Source organism: Crocodylus porosus, unplaced genomic scaffold (assembly GCF_001723895.1).
Source record: "Crocodylus porosus isolate Cpor-Errol unplaced genomic scaffold, CroPor_comp1, whole genome shotgun sequence".
Lineage (NCBI taxonomy): Eukaryota > Metazoa > Chordata > Crocodylia > Crocodylidae > Crocodylus > Crocodylus porosus.
Genome location: NW_017728943.1, coordinates 49,315,636 through 49,330,121, shown reverse-complemented (window position 1 = coordinate 49,330,121; position 14,486 = coordinate 49,315,636). Strand labels below are relative to the sequence as shown.

At 43.1% G+C, this 14,486-nt stretch overlaps 1 protein-coding gene across 27 annotated transcripts in view; it reads right to left on the bottom strand.

The window, feature by feature from the left end:
* The window catches only part of NRXN1 (neurexin 1), a 1,194,206-nt gene that overhangs the window by 560,769 nt on the left and 618,951 nt on the right, over nucleotides 1-14,486 (bottom strand). For all 27 annotated transcript variants that reach the window (XM_019549307.1, XM_019549308.1, XM_019549327.1 and 24 more), the window contains one exon: nucleotides 975-1,148. In XM_019549307.1, the coding sequence (XP_019404852.1) occupies nucleotides 975-1,148 (174 nt within the window). The remainder of the gene's footprint in view (nucleotides 1-974; nucleotides 1,149-14,486) is intronic.

Genomic DNA, 14,486 nt, shown 5'->3' with positions numbered 1-14,486 from the left:
CTGGGGGTCTTTAAGAGGAGGCTAGATGAACACCTTGCTGGGGTTGTTTGACTCTTTCCTGCCATGGCAGGGGGTTGGACTTGATGATCAGCTCAGGTCCCTTCTGACCCTACCAACTATGTAACTATGAAACATTATATGCAATTAAGCTACTATAAGAACTATCATATCCAAACCAAAACTGTGAGTATGAATACCCCTGTATCATGAGCTGGTTGTAATCAAGATCCACATTTTGTGGCTTGGATCCCTCTATAGTAAAAACCAAAAAAGTAATTATATGGGGCAAAGGCCTTGCTTTATTACTCTTTTGAGGCCAGTAAAACAAATCTTAGTGTAAGACAAAAAATGTTTTGGCTGTTATTGATTTCACTGGCTAGGGATCTTTGTTTACACTGGATCTTAATCTAAGGGGATAACTTGGAACAGGAAAAAGATTGGCAGAGGACTGATGCTGAATAGTAATGTACACTAGCCCTAAAGTAATGTTATCAGAAGGCCTACGACCAAAAATGGATTTCTAACATCAGTCAGCTAAGGGTTATATATTAGTTGATGTGTAAGTGCTATGAGGATACAAAATTTATAAAGAAGCTACTGTTTCAATGATTAATTGAAACATATCTCAAACAAACAAAGGCATGCAAATCACTTTGTCTCTGGAGAAGGATGGAAACTAAAGATTATATTCAAAATATAAACTATTATTCTCACGTTAATTTGTGCTTTGCAGGATGAGTATACCATTTCTTCCTCCTTGGCATTTATCTTCATTAATAATGCAACATTTATTTTACAACAAGTAAGGCATAACGCAAATTAATTAGAGCGGGTAAAATTTAAAACCTTTATATATGGAAAGGACACATAAACAGGACGTGTGAGGATTGGTCTACTAATTGTGCAAATAGATATAAAAATATCTGGTTTATACAGGGAAGTACAAAGGATAAAATCAGTAAAACATTCAGTACCTTCACATCCTCTTTCTATTTGCCCGTTGCAAAACAGAGCATCTGAGATAAGATCAGGGAGACGTCCATTCAGGTCTACTGATGCAAGGCAACCTTGAAATCCCTCTTTTGCATGTACTAGTTTTGGCAAGGATTTATACATTTCTTTGGCTACTCCTCCAATGTACAAGTCACCTGTTAAACAGAAATAATTATTAGTCCTAGAAAAGGTAGCTCAAGCAGCTTGGTACTGCTTGAATACCTGACCTTCTAATTCTGAATGACTGAGTTCTTGGAAAGACACCTTTTATATAGTGTTTTTTGTCAGGGTTATTCAACTCTGCAGCTTCTCTTTAGACCAGGCTTGTCCAACATGTGCCTCTCCAACCTGTTTTCTGAGGCCCGAGGGGCTACGATGGGAAATGAAAGTAAACACTGTACTTTCATTTGGGGGGGGGAGGAGGGGGGAGTGATGTGATACCGCTTCCTGTGAGTTCTTTGAATATGGCTCGCTGGCCCACTGGGTGATAAAAAGTTCACGATCCAGCCCCACATTCAAAAAGGTTAAACGTCCCTGTTGTAGACTAATCCTAAATAACCTCAAATCATACAGCAAAAAACAAGGTTTTAGAAGAGGAATGAGAATGATGAGGTGGGAAGGAAGGGGAGAGTAAGAAGAGTTTGTGGGGGGGTTATGGTGGCTGGCCGACAAAATTCCTGGACGAATGATTATTTTAATGATGCCAGATTTCTTTTTATAATACTAATTATGCTCAGCTTCCTAGAGCATTGTACAAACATTTTTTTCATTATTATAATACATATAAATAAATATATTTATGGTTAATATAATATTAATGGATTTTTAGGCTCTTGGATATTCTAGCAAAAGATGTAGCAGAATTAAATTTCAGGTAGATATAAATACACCACTTGGTGTTATATCATTATTGTATTTTTTCACATACAACACAATTTTTTTCAAAAAACAGCTGCTGAAAATTGCAGTGTACGTTATATGCAAGAAATATATTAAGAACATTTCTGCAAGTTGCTTGAAGTCTCTGCAAGTTACCAGGCAAAAATGAAAGTAAAATCTGCAAGACGCTGCTCCAGAATGTTACACATCTTTTGTGGAATATTTTTGTAGCGGTTTTCCTGATTTCTATTGCCATGGATTTCTTGAACATGTGGCAGTGTTACTTTTTATGGTGTGATGTCATATTTGTAACATCTGCCAGGGCTCTTCGTTACTTACTACAAGGAAATGTAGTACTTATTTACTACTACTTTTTTTTCTTCATTTGGTCTTTCCAAAAACAAGGCACGTATTATATTTTGAGGTGTGATGTACGGAAGAAGTCACAGTATTATTTTTTTCTGTGCTGTAGGTATCCACAGTATTTCAATTTTAAGTAAAAAAAAAGATAATACTTGGTCTCCAAAAGTTTTTGTCCTATTATTAGTTGCTGATGTACAATTATTTAATAATACTATACATTAAGTACTTTTATTACCAGATTATGGTAATATCTATGGAGCTAAGAAAAAAGCAGGAGTGAGGCTCAGTGAGAAGGATGCTGCCCTAGATAGGAGGGGCTCTAGGTTCTGCCTTATGCACTCATTGTAGGAGAAACATCATACTGCTGTTTATTCTTTTTATTAAAATATTAAATGCAAAGATTATAGAAATCAATGGAGACAGGGATCAGAACCTAGGTCTCCTTTCTTCCATGGAAATGCCTATTTCACTGGATCGTACACTCTCTGGCTTGTTTCTGCACTCCTGTGTTACCATCTTGGCTGTTCAGTGCACCAAGAGGCTATGTCCCAGTTCCAAGAGGAAATGTCTAGATTCTAGACCATGGCTTAGAGCACGTTTTTAGGAAGTAGAAGATGCATTTCCATTATTCCTTATTTATCCATCTGTCTTAAGAGGGCCTTACAACTGCTATTGGATTAAAGGCAAGAACAGTGCTCTTTCCACGTGTTAAATGGTTGCTAGTCGTGGTTTCTCCCCAGTTAATGTATTAGCAACTGTCAGAGAGGTAGGCAACTGTCTGGGCAATTCTGTTCTGTCCTACAGTGTATGTGGCCATAGTTCAGGTTCCTGAGCACATCCAGAAGGGAATCACAGGGTAAGCATAGCTACACAAGTGGAAATAAATTCCAAACTCTGTGTAAAAGCATTATATTGTGCTTATGTTACTATGTTAATAGCATCTATGTGCCTGGGAAACTTTAAACCCACACATGGATTTTTAGCCACCTTCTGAGTTCAGCGGCAGCTGAGGCCTTTGGTACTGCAAATTTGAACTTCTAAATTCTAAGTAAGTATGTAAACACTTTTTTTAGGTCTTGTTCTTGTTTTAAGTTGGCCAAGGTTACACAAAACATACTGGCAGAGGAGGGAATTGAAGTTAGATTTTCAGAGTTCTAGGTTAGTACTTTAACCATCATTCCTCTCCCAATGGACTTGGTACATGTATATTCACTGACAGGGGACTTAGGTAGCCCTGTATGCTATCATGCTAAAAATATAAGCACAATAAAATATATCATGCTGGAAGGCTTAAATTACATTCAAAGAAAGCTCCAGTAAACTGCAGGGAAAGAGGGAAATAAATTGTTTTTTACTCACTATTTCACTGCGCAGTATGTTATACAGTGATATATTATCTGTCTAACTATATTCTTAAACCGCACCAATCATGGTGAAAAGTGATTGCCTACTTCTTGGCCATTCTTTTCCTGCAGAAGAGAACCTGCTGCCTTCATGACTCCTAGTGCTAATAATTATGCAGATTCAAGAAAACTAGATATGGGTCAAAAAGTACAAACAGATTATTCTAAATTCTTTGGCACAGGCACTGTCTTTTGTTTTATGTTCCTACAGTCCTTAGCATAATCAGGTCCTGACTGTAAATGGAACTCAAAACACTGCAGCAATATGAATAGGAAGGACACTTGATGCCCAGATGCTTGTTTAGCAGCTCTCCCAAATATACTGTTGGCTCAGTAAAATATATCACAAAAAAGATTTGCCTCTTGTATATTTTCTGAACCATTACAGCAATAACAGAACTACACTCTGAATAGAAATGTGAATTAATGATAAATATGCCCATTGAACAGTACAACAATTCTAACCTGGTACATTTAAAAACCTGTGTAGCAGGCTTGCATTTTGGAGCTTGGGTTCAGTCACAGGCTTGAAATTTTGCTGTTTTGATTGGTGGAGCCCATCCACCAATCAGGAGGCAGCAAGTTGAGTTAAATCACGCCCCTTTCCTGAGGAGAGAGGGAAAGGAGTTCCCCGGCCTAGACCTGATTGCAGACAGCAACACTGAGGTCTTGAAGACTTCAGGGGCGGAGCCCTGGAGTGTATAAAAGGAGCTGAGTGCCCAGCATGAGGAGAACACACCAGGGACAGAGAAGAGAGAAGAGTGGGGTTTAGAACAGCTGAGGAGAGCTGCTCAGCAGGGCAAAGCAGTAGCCCAGAAGTGCCCCTGAAGGCTTCCATCAGTGGGAAATGGTAGACAGCTCCAACAGCTAGGGTCTTGCTGTGCAGCATGGTGAATGGCGTCCAGACCCTGGGAGCTGCATGAGGTGGCTCAGGTCTGCAACCTCTGGCATGAGGCCAGAGACACAGTGCACAGGACAGTGCATGGAGTAGGACCTTTGGAGCGCTTGGGCAGCTCAGGTCCTCAATTCCCAGAACAAGGCTGGGAGCTTGGTGCAGGAGGCGCTGCACGGAAGGTCCAGGAGCGGACCGAGCCTGGTGCTGCATGAGGTAGTCCAGGCCTCCGAATCATAGCAAAAGGTTGAGGCCAGGAAGCCAGCAGACAGGGATGAGCCAGAGGTCCCAGAAGCCCTGCATAGAGGAGCCCTGTTCCAGGGGACAGTAACTCCCCTGAAGCCTACTGCAGGCGAGAGAGCAGCTTGGTGCAAAGCACGAGGGCCACCCTTTAGGCCTGGGAGCTGTGAGTTGCAGGGAAAGGAGGATTCCCACAGTGAAGGGGGAGTCCCCCCTGGTTAGTTAAGGGCTCCTGAAAGTGGAGGTCCCACTGGGAGGCCCCCCTGAGAAATCTGAAGTTCCCCCACAGCACACCTGCCAGCTAAAAATCCTCTTCAATTGGAGAAGGGGAGTATATACCTGAGTTACCTGGGCTACACATATAAAGACTGAGTCAGAGGTCTTAATTCCACCCTAAACTCCATGGCTAGGGACAGACATTACATATAAACAAGTTTAAGTGATCAGAAACTGGTTTAAACCTGTAACAGAACAGATGTTCAGTGGACATAAGCCAGTATGAAAATGGCTGAAACTGGTTTGAGATAAACCTGGTTGAATGTAGTGTCAGACTTAGCTGACTTGGCTCAAACTGGTTTATGAAATGTCTGTCCCAGACCACTTGCTGGTTTAAGATAAATCAAACTCCCCCAGCATCCCCCATGCTCTCTGGGCTGGATGCTCCACAGCAGAGCTGGCCCCTCCCCTCTGCTCCCTGGCCAGAGCTCTGGCAGAGACTGCAGGTACAGCAGGGTCTGCCTGGATTGCCCCTGCCCTGGATTCCCCCTTGCTGGACAAGCAGGGATCTGTCCCCACCCTCCCTCCCGTCTCCCACAGCATGGACCCTAGCACCATGGACATGCCAGCAGTAGGAATGTGGCATGCTAGCTAATGCTAAAAGGTGTCTGTATGTGTGTGTCTCCAATTTCACTGGGACAGGAAGACAGAACAGTGATAGCTGTGGGCTTTTTGGAGCTAATCAACAGGTCAGCAGGTAAGCTGCTTAAGAAGAGTTTGATTAATGAAGAGAAGCTATTGTTTTGCTGATGAGGTAATAAACACTGTTATCAGCTCCCTGCTGGCTTGCTTGCCTATCAGTTTTCTGCAGACAGTATAAAGAAGCAGGGAGGAAGATTGAAAAGCTCTGCATCATCAACAGATGCATGCACTGCACCCCTCTCCCCCCGCCTTGCCTCCCACTTGCCTCAGAGTGCTAGCAGGGGCTGGGGTCTAGCAACATTCCCACCCCTTGAGCAATGAACAGGGAAAAGCCTGGGATGGTGCAGGCAAACATCCCTAATCAGAGTGCCCTGCCAGCACCTGGCCATGACCCCACCTCAGCTTAGCACTGTGTAAGTGAAGTGAGGGTTGCCGTAATGTCCCCCGGCTTCTAGCCTGAGCCACTGCAGGCATGTGCTTGAATTTCCTGGTCAGAGAAAATGTCTGTCTGGTTACAAACCAGTTCAGCCTAGCCAGGTTAGACAAACCTGCAAAGATTTAATCAATTCAGGATCAGGCTTTTTGAATGTCTGTCCCTAGCCCATCTGGCTCAGGGGAAGTAGAGATTAATCCTGTGCTGGCTTAGTCCCAACACCAATCAGCCCCAGAAATGAATACACTTAGCAGCATAACTGGGGTGGGAGGCACACTAGCCCTTGTCACCACCCTTGTGGAGAGGGGCTGCCACCACAACTGGTGGTGCAAGAGTTGGTGCTGCCCCATGCATCCCAGCTGCCCAGTCACAGGGCTGCTCTGCTGTACCTCTGAACACATGTGAGCAGAGGTTTAGAAAAGGAGGCCTCCAACTCAGTCACAATCAACTCACCCTCTCTTTCCCCTGGCATTTTCTTTACCCTTTGGGGGATGCATCTGATCTGTCTAGCACAAAAGGTGCCCCAAAAGTTCTATACAAGCACAGGGCATTCAAACTGGCCTGAAATACAACAAAATGCTCAAACACCAGAATCTTGTCTTAAACATATACTCATATTTTAAAAAGGAGTTAGATCGGTCATGACAATCTCTGAAACAACTACTGATCCTAGTGGTAGAAACAGTTCTGATCCTACAAATGTGCCACAGCATTATACACCCTACAATATCTATAATGCAGTGATGTAACATGGAGTGGTTCAGAACAATGTTTTATGTTATTGTTGTACTACTTATGGGGAAGCCATTGAGACTTGTAATCTTATGTTCATTCAGACAATAGAAGCAGCAAGAGCAATTCCCACATATATTACAGGGGAAGATCACAAAAGAGGATGTAAATAGTTTAGATTCCATTCCCATTAAGCCTCTAGATTTATTAAGTATATCTAAATTACAGGTAAAGGTTGACCACAGCTTATGTAGAGTAAACTAACTTTAAATGGGGTAGGCTAGAGACGAGCAACAGTGTAGCCACCACAGCACAGAGCAATGTTCCCTCTAAGAAGTAGTGGTCCATGAGCATACTGCTTTAGTCCGTGAGCGTGTCGCTTTGGTTCCACCTCCCCCTTTTGGTGCAGTCTTCTGGTAAGTGTCCCACAGTAAATGTCCAGGTGAGAGTGGGCAGGGTTCAGCCACCACCTTCTCCATGCTAGATGCTGCCCAGAGCAGTGTAGTGGAGTGCTGTGGGGCAGCCATGGGCCGGACACAATCAATTGGTAAAATTGATGCTGCAACCCAGCCATGAGCCAGACACAATCAATTGATAGAACTGAAAGGGAGGCACTGGGGCTGGCATGGGACAGTTACCAAAGGTAAGCTCCTCACTCCTCACGTGGGGATGGCAGCAGCTCCTCCCCAAGGTGAGGCAAGGCAGGGGGCTGTGGCCAGGGCTGGGGGCTGGCGTGGGCTCTACCAGCTCCAGGGAACTTCTCCACTCCCCAGGCCTGACACCATGTGCCTCCTCACTCCGTGAGGCAATGCAGGGGTGCAGAGCAGTTCCCCAGAGCCAGCAGATCCAGCCCCAGCCCCAGCCCCAGCCCCAGCCCTGCTCCCTCCTTGCCTCACCTTGGAGAGGAGCTGCTGCCTGCCCTACATGAGTAGTGAGGAGGTTACCTTTGGTAAGTGTTCCACACCAGCCCTGGTGCATCCATCGCACTCCACACCCAGATTCTCTCCAGGCAGGTGCGTGGCATTAAGAAGTTGGTGCACGGCAAGATTTTTATGCATGTAGATTAGAGGGAACCTTGGCACAGAGCTCAGCCTGGACTGAGTATTTACCCTGCTTCTTGTATAGGTTGTATAATTTCCAGTGAGCACCATGCTGCCAAAGCTATATTACTTTCATTATCTAGTCAGTTTACAGCTGTAGTAATATCTTGACTGCAGTGTAGACAGATTGTCTGAAGAGACTGTTTACCAAGGAACCAATTAGTGCTAGCTTTGGTAGCTAGCTGTACTATTGGGAACTGGATTTACACCACCAACTCATTCCTCAGGAGCCATCAAACAAAGATGGTTACTACAACATAGCCTGCTCACCTGAATTGGTTTTGAACTAGTGAATTTGGTAACATTCTAATTCCTTGAGCCTCTCAGCTCTGTAATTTTAGTAATAATTACAGCTAGGCAAGTAATAAATCACTTGCCTTCCATTTATTAAATGATTGGGTGATTTGAAGGGTAGATGTAGCAGTAACTGCCCATTTTTGGAGATAACATATTAGATACAGTAGACTACTAAAATGAAAATCCCTATGATTCCACAAATAGGGACTGTAGAAATAGGATTATTATTATTTTTAAAAGTTTTTTTAGACCAGTGCTTTGGAAACATGACAAATAACTCTTCATAATAAAAAAATACATCTTTTTCTGATACAGCATGCCTCAAAACACAACCCTTCAGTTTTTCAATACCATCTGATGAGAATCTCTTCCTTTTAATTATGTCAGACTTGAAATTAGGATGTTTCAATAAAAATACAACAAAATGACAGTTACTGCAAAAAAGATTAACTTTATCCTAATTCATCTCAGACTACCTGTGCCCAATCTATTCTAAAGCTATTAGGCATTTGATATTGCCAATGCAGATGATTCTAATTTATTTGGTAGATTCAATCTTTTAAGATTATAAACATTTGTAAATGGATGAATCTTTAATTCCTGGATTTTTTTTCTCAAGTATAACAGTCCATTGTTGCATATAAGCAATACCATAGCAACAGTCATAGGTGTATCTGGGATTTTGAAAGCGGGGTGCAGAAGTGGTACATCATTGCATATAACATAACATCTTTTTCCTGCTAAAAAAACCCTGAAAGTTTTAATAATGTGCTAGGGCTGTATTATTTAGTTTAAGATTGAAGCAGAATTAAGTGGTTTACCATTACAAAAATATTATAAATATTATAAATATAGTATGAATCTTATTATTTTACATTATTAATGTGGTATTACTTAGTTGTATAGTCTATTACTATAATACAATATAAAGTGTTATTGTGATGTTCTGCCTGATTGCCTTGTCTATGGCTTCCTGCCGTCTATCTCGATTCTCGTCTGCCATGTCTTTATTAATTTCGATGTTATTAGTCAGGAGGTATTATTACCGCAGGAGGACACTGGCAATCTATTGAGGTTCCTTTCAGTGATATAACCTAGTTAATGGCTCACGCAAACGACGCCCCAGATTTTACATCATCAATTGTATCTTAGTCTTATTGGAGTTGAACAATTCTCTTTATTATCCTTTTTCTTTTACATTCACAACTATTTACACAAACATAGGTATCAAGGCCATTTCCAATTGTTGTTGTTTTTTTTCTAATTGTCTTTTGTAAACAACTCTTATGAAATTTCTTCTTTGGTAATGCACAACAGTATGAATGAATTATGGAACAGTTTATTTAACTATACAAAAAAAGTTTACTTCAAGTTTCTTCCTTTCTTTTTCATGTAATATCCTTTCTTGTTAATCCCTTTGGACAACTCCCGCATTCTTTCTGTTAGGGTGGGGAAGTAGCCTTAACTCCAGCTCTCTCTTCATCCTCCCCTCAAACACCCTTTAAGAACAGTTTGTGCCTGTCACAGTAAAACAAGCCAAAAAAAAATCAGAGTACTTCAACTTGCTTTTTTTTTTTTTTTTTTTTTCCTGAGGAGCATTTGCAGTTCCCTCATTTTTGCAACTTCTCTCCACTCCCATACCTCTCTTTTGTTTTCACATGGTCAGGGAGTCAATTTGCCTGCTGCAGAGACTCGCAGCCTCCTACCCCAGTCATGCCTTCTCTTGCACGCTGGATAAACCCCAGGGATCTCCCCAACCCTGCTGTCTTCTTCCAGCTTTCACTCCTGGAGTCCTCTTCTGCTCCCATCTCCTCCTCTGTGCCATGCCACCCTGCCCCAGGCTTTTTAATACACAGGGAAAAGCTGCTTCTGAAGCTCCATTCTCCCTGCTCGATCTCCTTTCCTGTTTTCTCAGTTTTGTTATTTGTTAGTACTTCTTCACAGTTATGCACGTATAATAGTCACCCCTTCAGGCTGATCCCCCCAGCTCTGCCTGGTCCCCTGCACATTTGCTTACAGCACAGCACCTGGACATAGATATAGCTCACTGCTGGAGAGTGGGAACCAGAAGGTCAATTTCTGGTTTTATTTATCCCTGGGGTGATCATCCTTGATCTTCAGCTCTGAGGTCAAAATGGAGAGATTGCAGGGATACTAGGCCAGGCTACACACATGTGATGCATGGGGTGTTGAGGGAGCTGGAAAGCGAGAAGAACACATAAGGCTCAGGGCAGGTGTAAGGGGACCACCACCCAGCCCTGGCTCTATACCTGGGGGAAGCAAGCAAAGCCTCCACTGTCACAGCTGTTCCTCTGGAGACTTTCACATTGAGTCCAGAGCCACCTTACCCTATGGTCCTTCCTGCTAGTCCTGGAAGTATGCACAAAGCAGGGGGACAAACCAGGTTGAGAATTATGGCTGTGTCCATATGTCTCCTATCTACCCACAGCCAAGCATCCTGCTCAGAGTGGTCAGTGAAGGAGCTGCCACAGGTTGGGAGGGGGCAGCCATGGGTGCCTGGAAAGGAATAAGCAGTGTGATTACCTCCTTTACCCGCTGGTAGCCCCTGGGCTCTGCTATGGGCAGGCAGGGGACAGATCTGTGCTTTTCAGCTTGTAATAATCTCCTGCTTCTAGCACATGCCCAGGACTGGTGGGAGGGGATGTGGGGTTAGGTGGATTTGGACCCAACACTGGAATCCCCAGAGGAACATCTGTGGTAATAGAGCAGGGATGGGCAATTCGTTGGGTCCATGGGCCACATGGGGAATTTTGCTGAGCTGTCATGGGCTGGGTCAGCCCCCGCTTCCCACCCCCTTAACGACTCACCAAAACTCTCTGTGTGGGATGGGGCCAGGGTGGGTGGGGAGTGGTGTTTGGGGAAAGGATGGGAGTAGATCATGGCTCTGTCCCAGCCTTGGCCTCTTGCTGTCACTACCCCAAGATCCCAGCCATGGATGCAGGTCCCTGTCTCCCTGTGACCCCATCCCCTCCAGTCCTGCCCACATGACTCCTGGCCAGTCTCCATGATGACCTAGGGACCATGGGTTAGTGACAGCACAGGGGCGTGGCAGAGCTGTGATCCATTGCCCACATGTGTGTGTCTGCAGAGAGCTGTGTCCAGGGCCAGGATCATGGAGCAGTGACAGTGAGGGACCAGAGCAGAGCCATGATCTACTCCCCGCACGCCCCTTCCCAAAGAACCAACACTCACTGCAGGGTCATGTGGGCAGCAGATTGCGGCTCTGCCCCAGGCCCCAGCCCTGTGCTGTCACCACCCTAAGATCCAGAGGTCTTCCTGGCCCTGCTCACCTGTCTCACACCTTGCTAGCCTACAGCCCCATCCCAGCCACCTGGCTGAGCACGCTGTTTACATGGGTCCCACCCCTGGTGGTGTGTGTGGGACAGAAGAGATTGGGGTGTCTGGCCAGCAGGGCTGGCCACCCCTGCAATAGAGGTTGTGTTTGCTTCCCAAGGTACAGACTGGAGGCAGGAAGGGTGTCTTCCTCCCCAATACTGCCTCCAAGATGTTTGAGAATGGTTGCCCTTCCCTTTTAAATCTATCCACCTGCAACTTCCCCCATTTCCCTTTTACCCTCTCCCTTCTTTCTCCCTCCAGCCCAGTTGTGGTTCACAGTCAGGCTCCCCCAGTGCAGATGTTGAATGGAGCAGTAATCAAAGGTGAGGAAGGGGAGAGGTGTTCATGTCACTGCATCTTCTCTGGATCCACCTTTGCAAGAGTATAAGCAAAAGATCACAGCTTATGTTCTCCTAAAAATATATATCTGAAATTAATAGTTTGATTTTACCCCCACTAATCATAAGGTTCACAGAAGCTTGACTATATGAAGCATAACCCAGAGTCCCAGTAATTCTTGAGTTTATGGCTTAACTACAGTTTTATATCCCTGTTTATTCTTCATCTAAAAAATTATTGCCACAGTAGTAGCACACACTATGTTTTGTAAAATATGCTCTATGCAGATGTCATACTTTGCAAACTGCTTACAGTTGCTCACAGTGACTTAATGCATAAATGAGCACATTGGAAATATGTGTATGATGACATGCAAAAAATCTGTGGACATTTTAGGCCACTCTGTCAAGACTGTGAAAATATCCTGACTAAGCTGGGCGAGACATAGAACTGACTACATCATCAGCTGAAGCAGCAGGCTTCAAACTACGGGAACTTTATTTATTATATGCTTGTGCAAGTAACAGAACAGCAGAAATCTGTGCACGTAGGGATCTCCATAAATTGCAAAGGAAGTGCCCCCTGCAGTGGTTCCTTTAATTTTTAAAAATTTGCTAGCCCTACACCCACTGTCCCTGATTGGTGATGGGGCCCTGCTGGCTGGGCCATTTGCTGTTGATTGCCAGGTAAGCAAAAACCACATTTTTAAATATGTTGGAGTGTTTTCCTCCTCACCACGAAGGCCCCTCTGCTTGATGCTGACCAGCAGGGAGGCAAAAACTGGGGCATAATTAAAAACCATGGTTTTCACTTCCCTGGTGATCAGTTGCAGACAGCCTGGTTGGCAGGGGCCCTCCACCAATGAGAGGTAGGGGGAGAGGTGGGCAAATGGCAAAATGAAAAAAAAAAATTAAAGGAGCCACTGCAGGGGGTACTTCTTCTGTAATTTATGGAGATCCCCATGTATGAATATTTAAGGAAGCATAAACCAAAGCAGTTAAAAAAAAGGGGTGTCAGGAAAAACCTGAATTTAATAGATAGGTACACTTTTATAAGCCAACAGTGGTCACAGGTCTGAAATCACTTTCTCTATAAATCTAACCATAGTTTATTAGACTATATTAACTCTGTTATAGCACTAGGGTATGAGGGGGCTGCAAACTTCAGGGAAGAAAACAAAATAAAAATAAATATTTTGTTTAGTCCCCTCCACTTGCCCTGAGACTCATGAGTTCTGTCGCCCCTCTTTCCCCTTTCTACTTACATTACATGGCCAAAATTAATTATAAAATTACAAAACTGATCAATGTAAATTACTTGAAGCATGATATTGAGGGCTAAAATGACCTCTTCACTTTTCCACTTTTTTTGGAAAAACAGATGCGAGGTTTTAGTGTTGTGCCACTAAAAGCAAATGGTACAGATCATTCAGACTTTGTGGGCACATCTACACATGACGCTATGTCACCATAGCTACATGCTATGGTGATGTAGCATCTGCGGGCAAAAGCTGTGACAGTGCTGCTACATTGCTGTAGTGATGTGCGCCCTCAGTATAGTACGTCACTACAGTGATGTAGCAGCTAAAAATAACTGTGTACCATGTGCATGGTGCAATAAGGGCTGTTACTGCACTGTCATTTTGTATTTCCAAAGGGAAGTACTAAATGACAGTGCAGTAACAATGGCACCATAAAGGCACATGTAGACGTGCTCTGTATGCTGAAATTTATTTTATATTTAAAATACAAAGGAAAGAGGCAATTTCTAGTTTCTGGATAAATCAAATGTTATGTTTTTGACTAATTAGATTTTTTTTGCCATTTTTTTCCATTTGAAAAGCATGATTTTTTTCATAAAATAAGCAAAATTTGAATGCTTTGACTAACTCTACTTAGAAAGTTCTCTTTGCTGAGATATGAAGCTCAAATTCTGAAATGGGTTCTCTCACTACTTTCTTCAAAAGCTATTTTGATAATATTGCAGATAGTTGGAAATGTTCTAGTTGGATAATATTGCAGATAGTTGGATCTTTTCTTCTCTTGGAAATGGAACTCCTGCAGATTATCATTATTTTCTGAAGGAAAGTTGTTTTTGCCATTGTTTAATTTTGAATTTCAAAATAATAGGAATTTCCTAGAAAATGGAATTTCAGCTTTTGAAACTGTTGTAGCTCACAATATATATAGCCACAATGGTAGAGTTTATTTCTGCTTCTATTTTTCAACATGAAGAGGTGTATGAAAATACTTTGTAAAAGTCTGATTGAAGTTATTTTTCCAAATTTCAAAATCATGTTTGGCTTGAAGTTCTGTTGTAGTGGGGTAAAATTTGTTTTTTTAAATTCTGTTTTCTTAGCTCAGCTTTCCCCTAGCCCAACTGGGAAAAATCATTCCTCCCTGAGGAGATGCATGAAAAATCAAGGTAAATATCTGTTAAGGCAAAAGGAAAGAAACTGGGCTGGGCCTCTCATTCCTTGGAAAAGTGTCCTAACTACTAGGCTACCAGACTAAAATCTATGCAAGGGTCCTACTCTTATT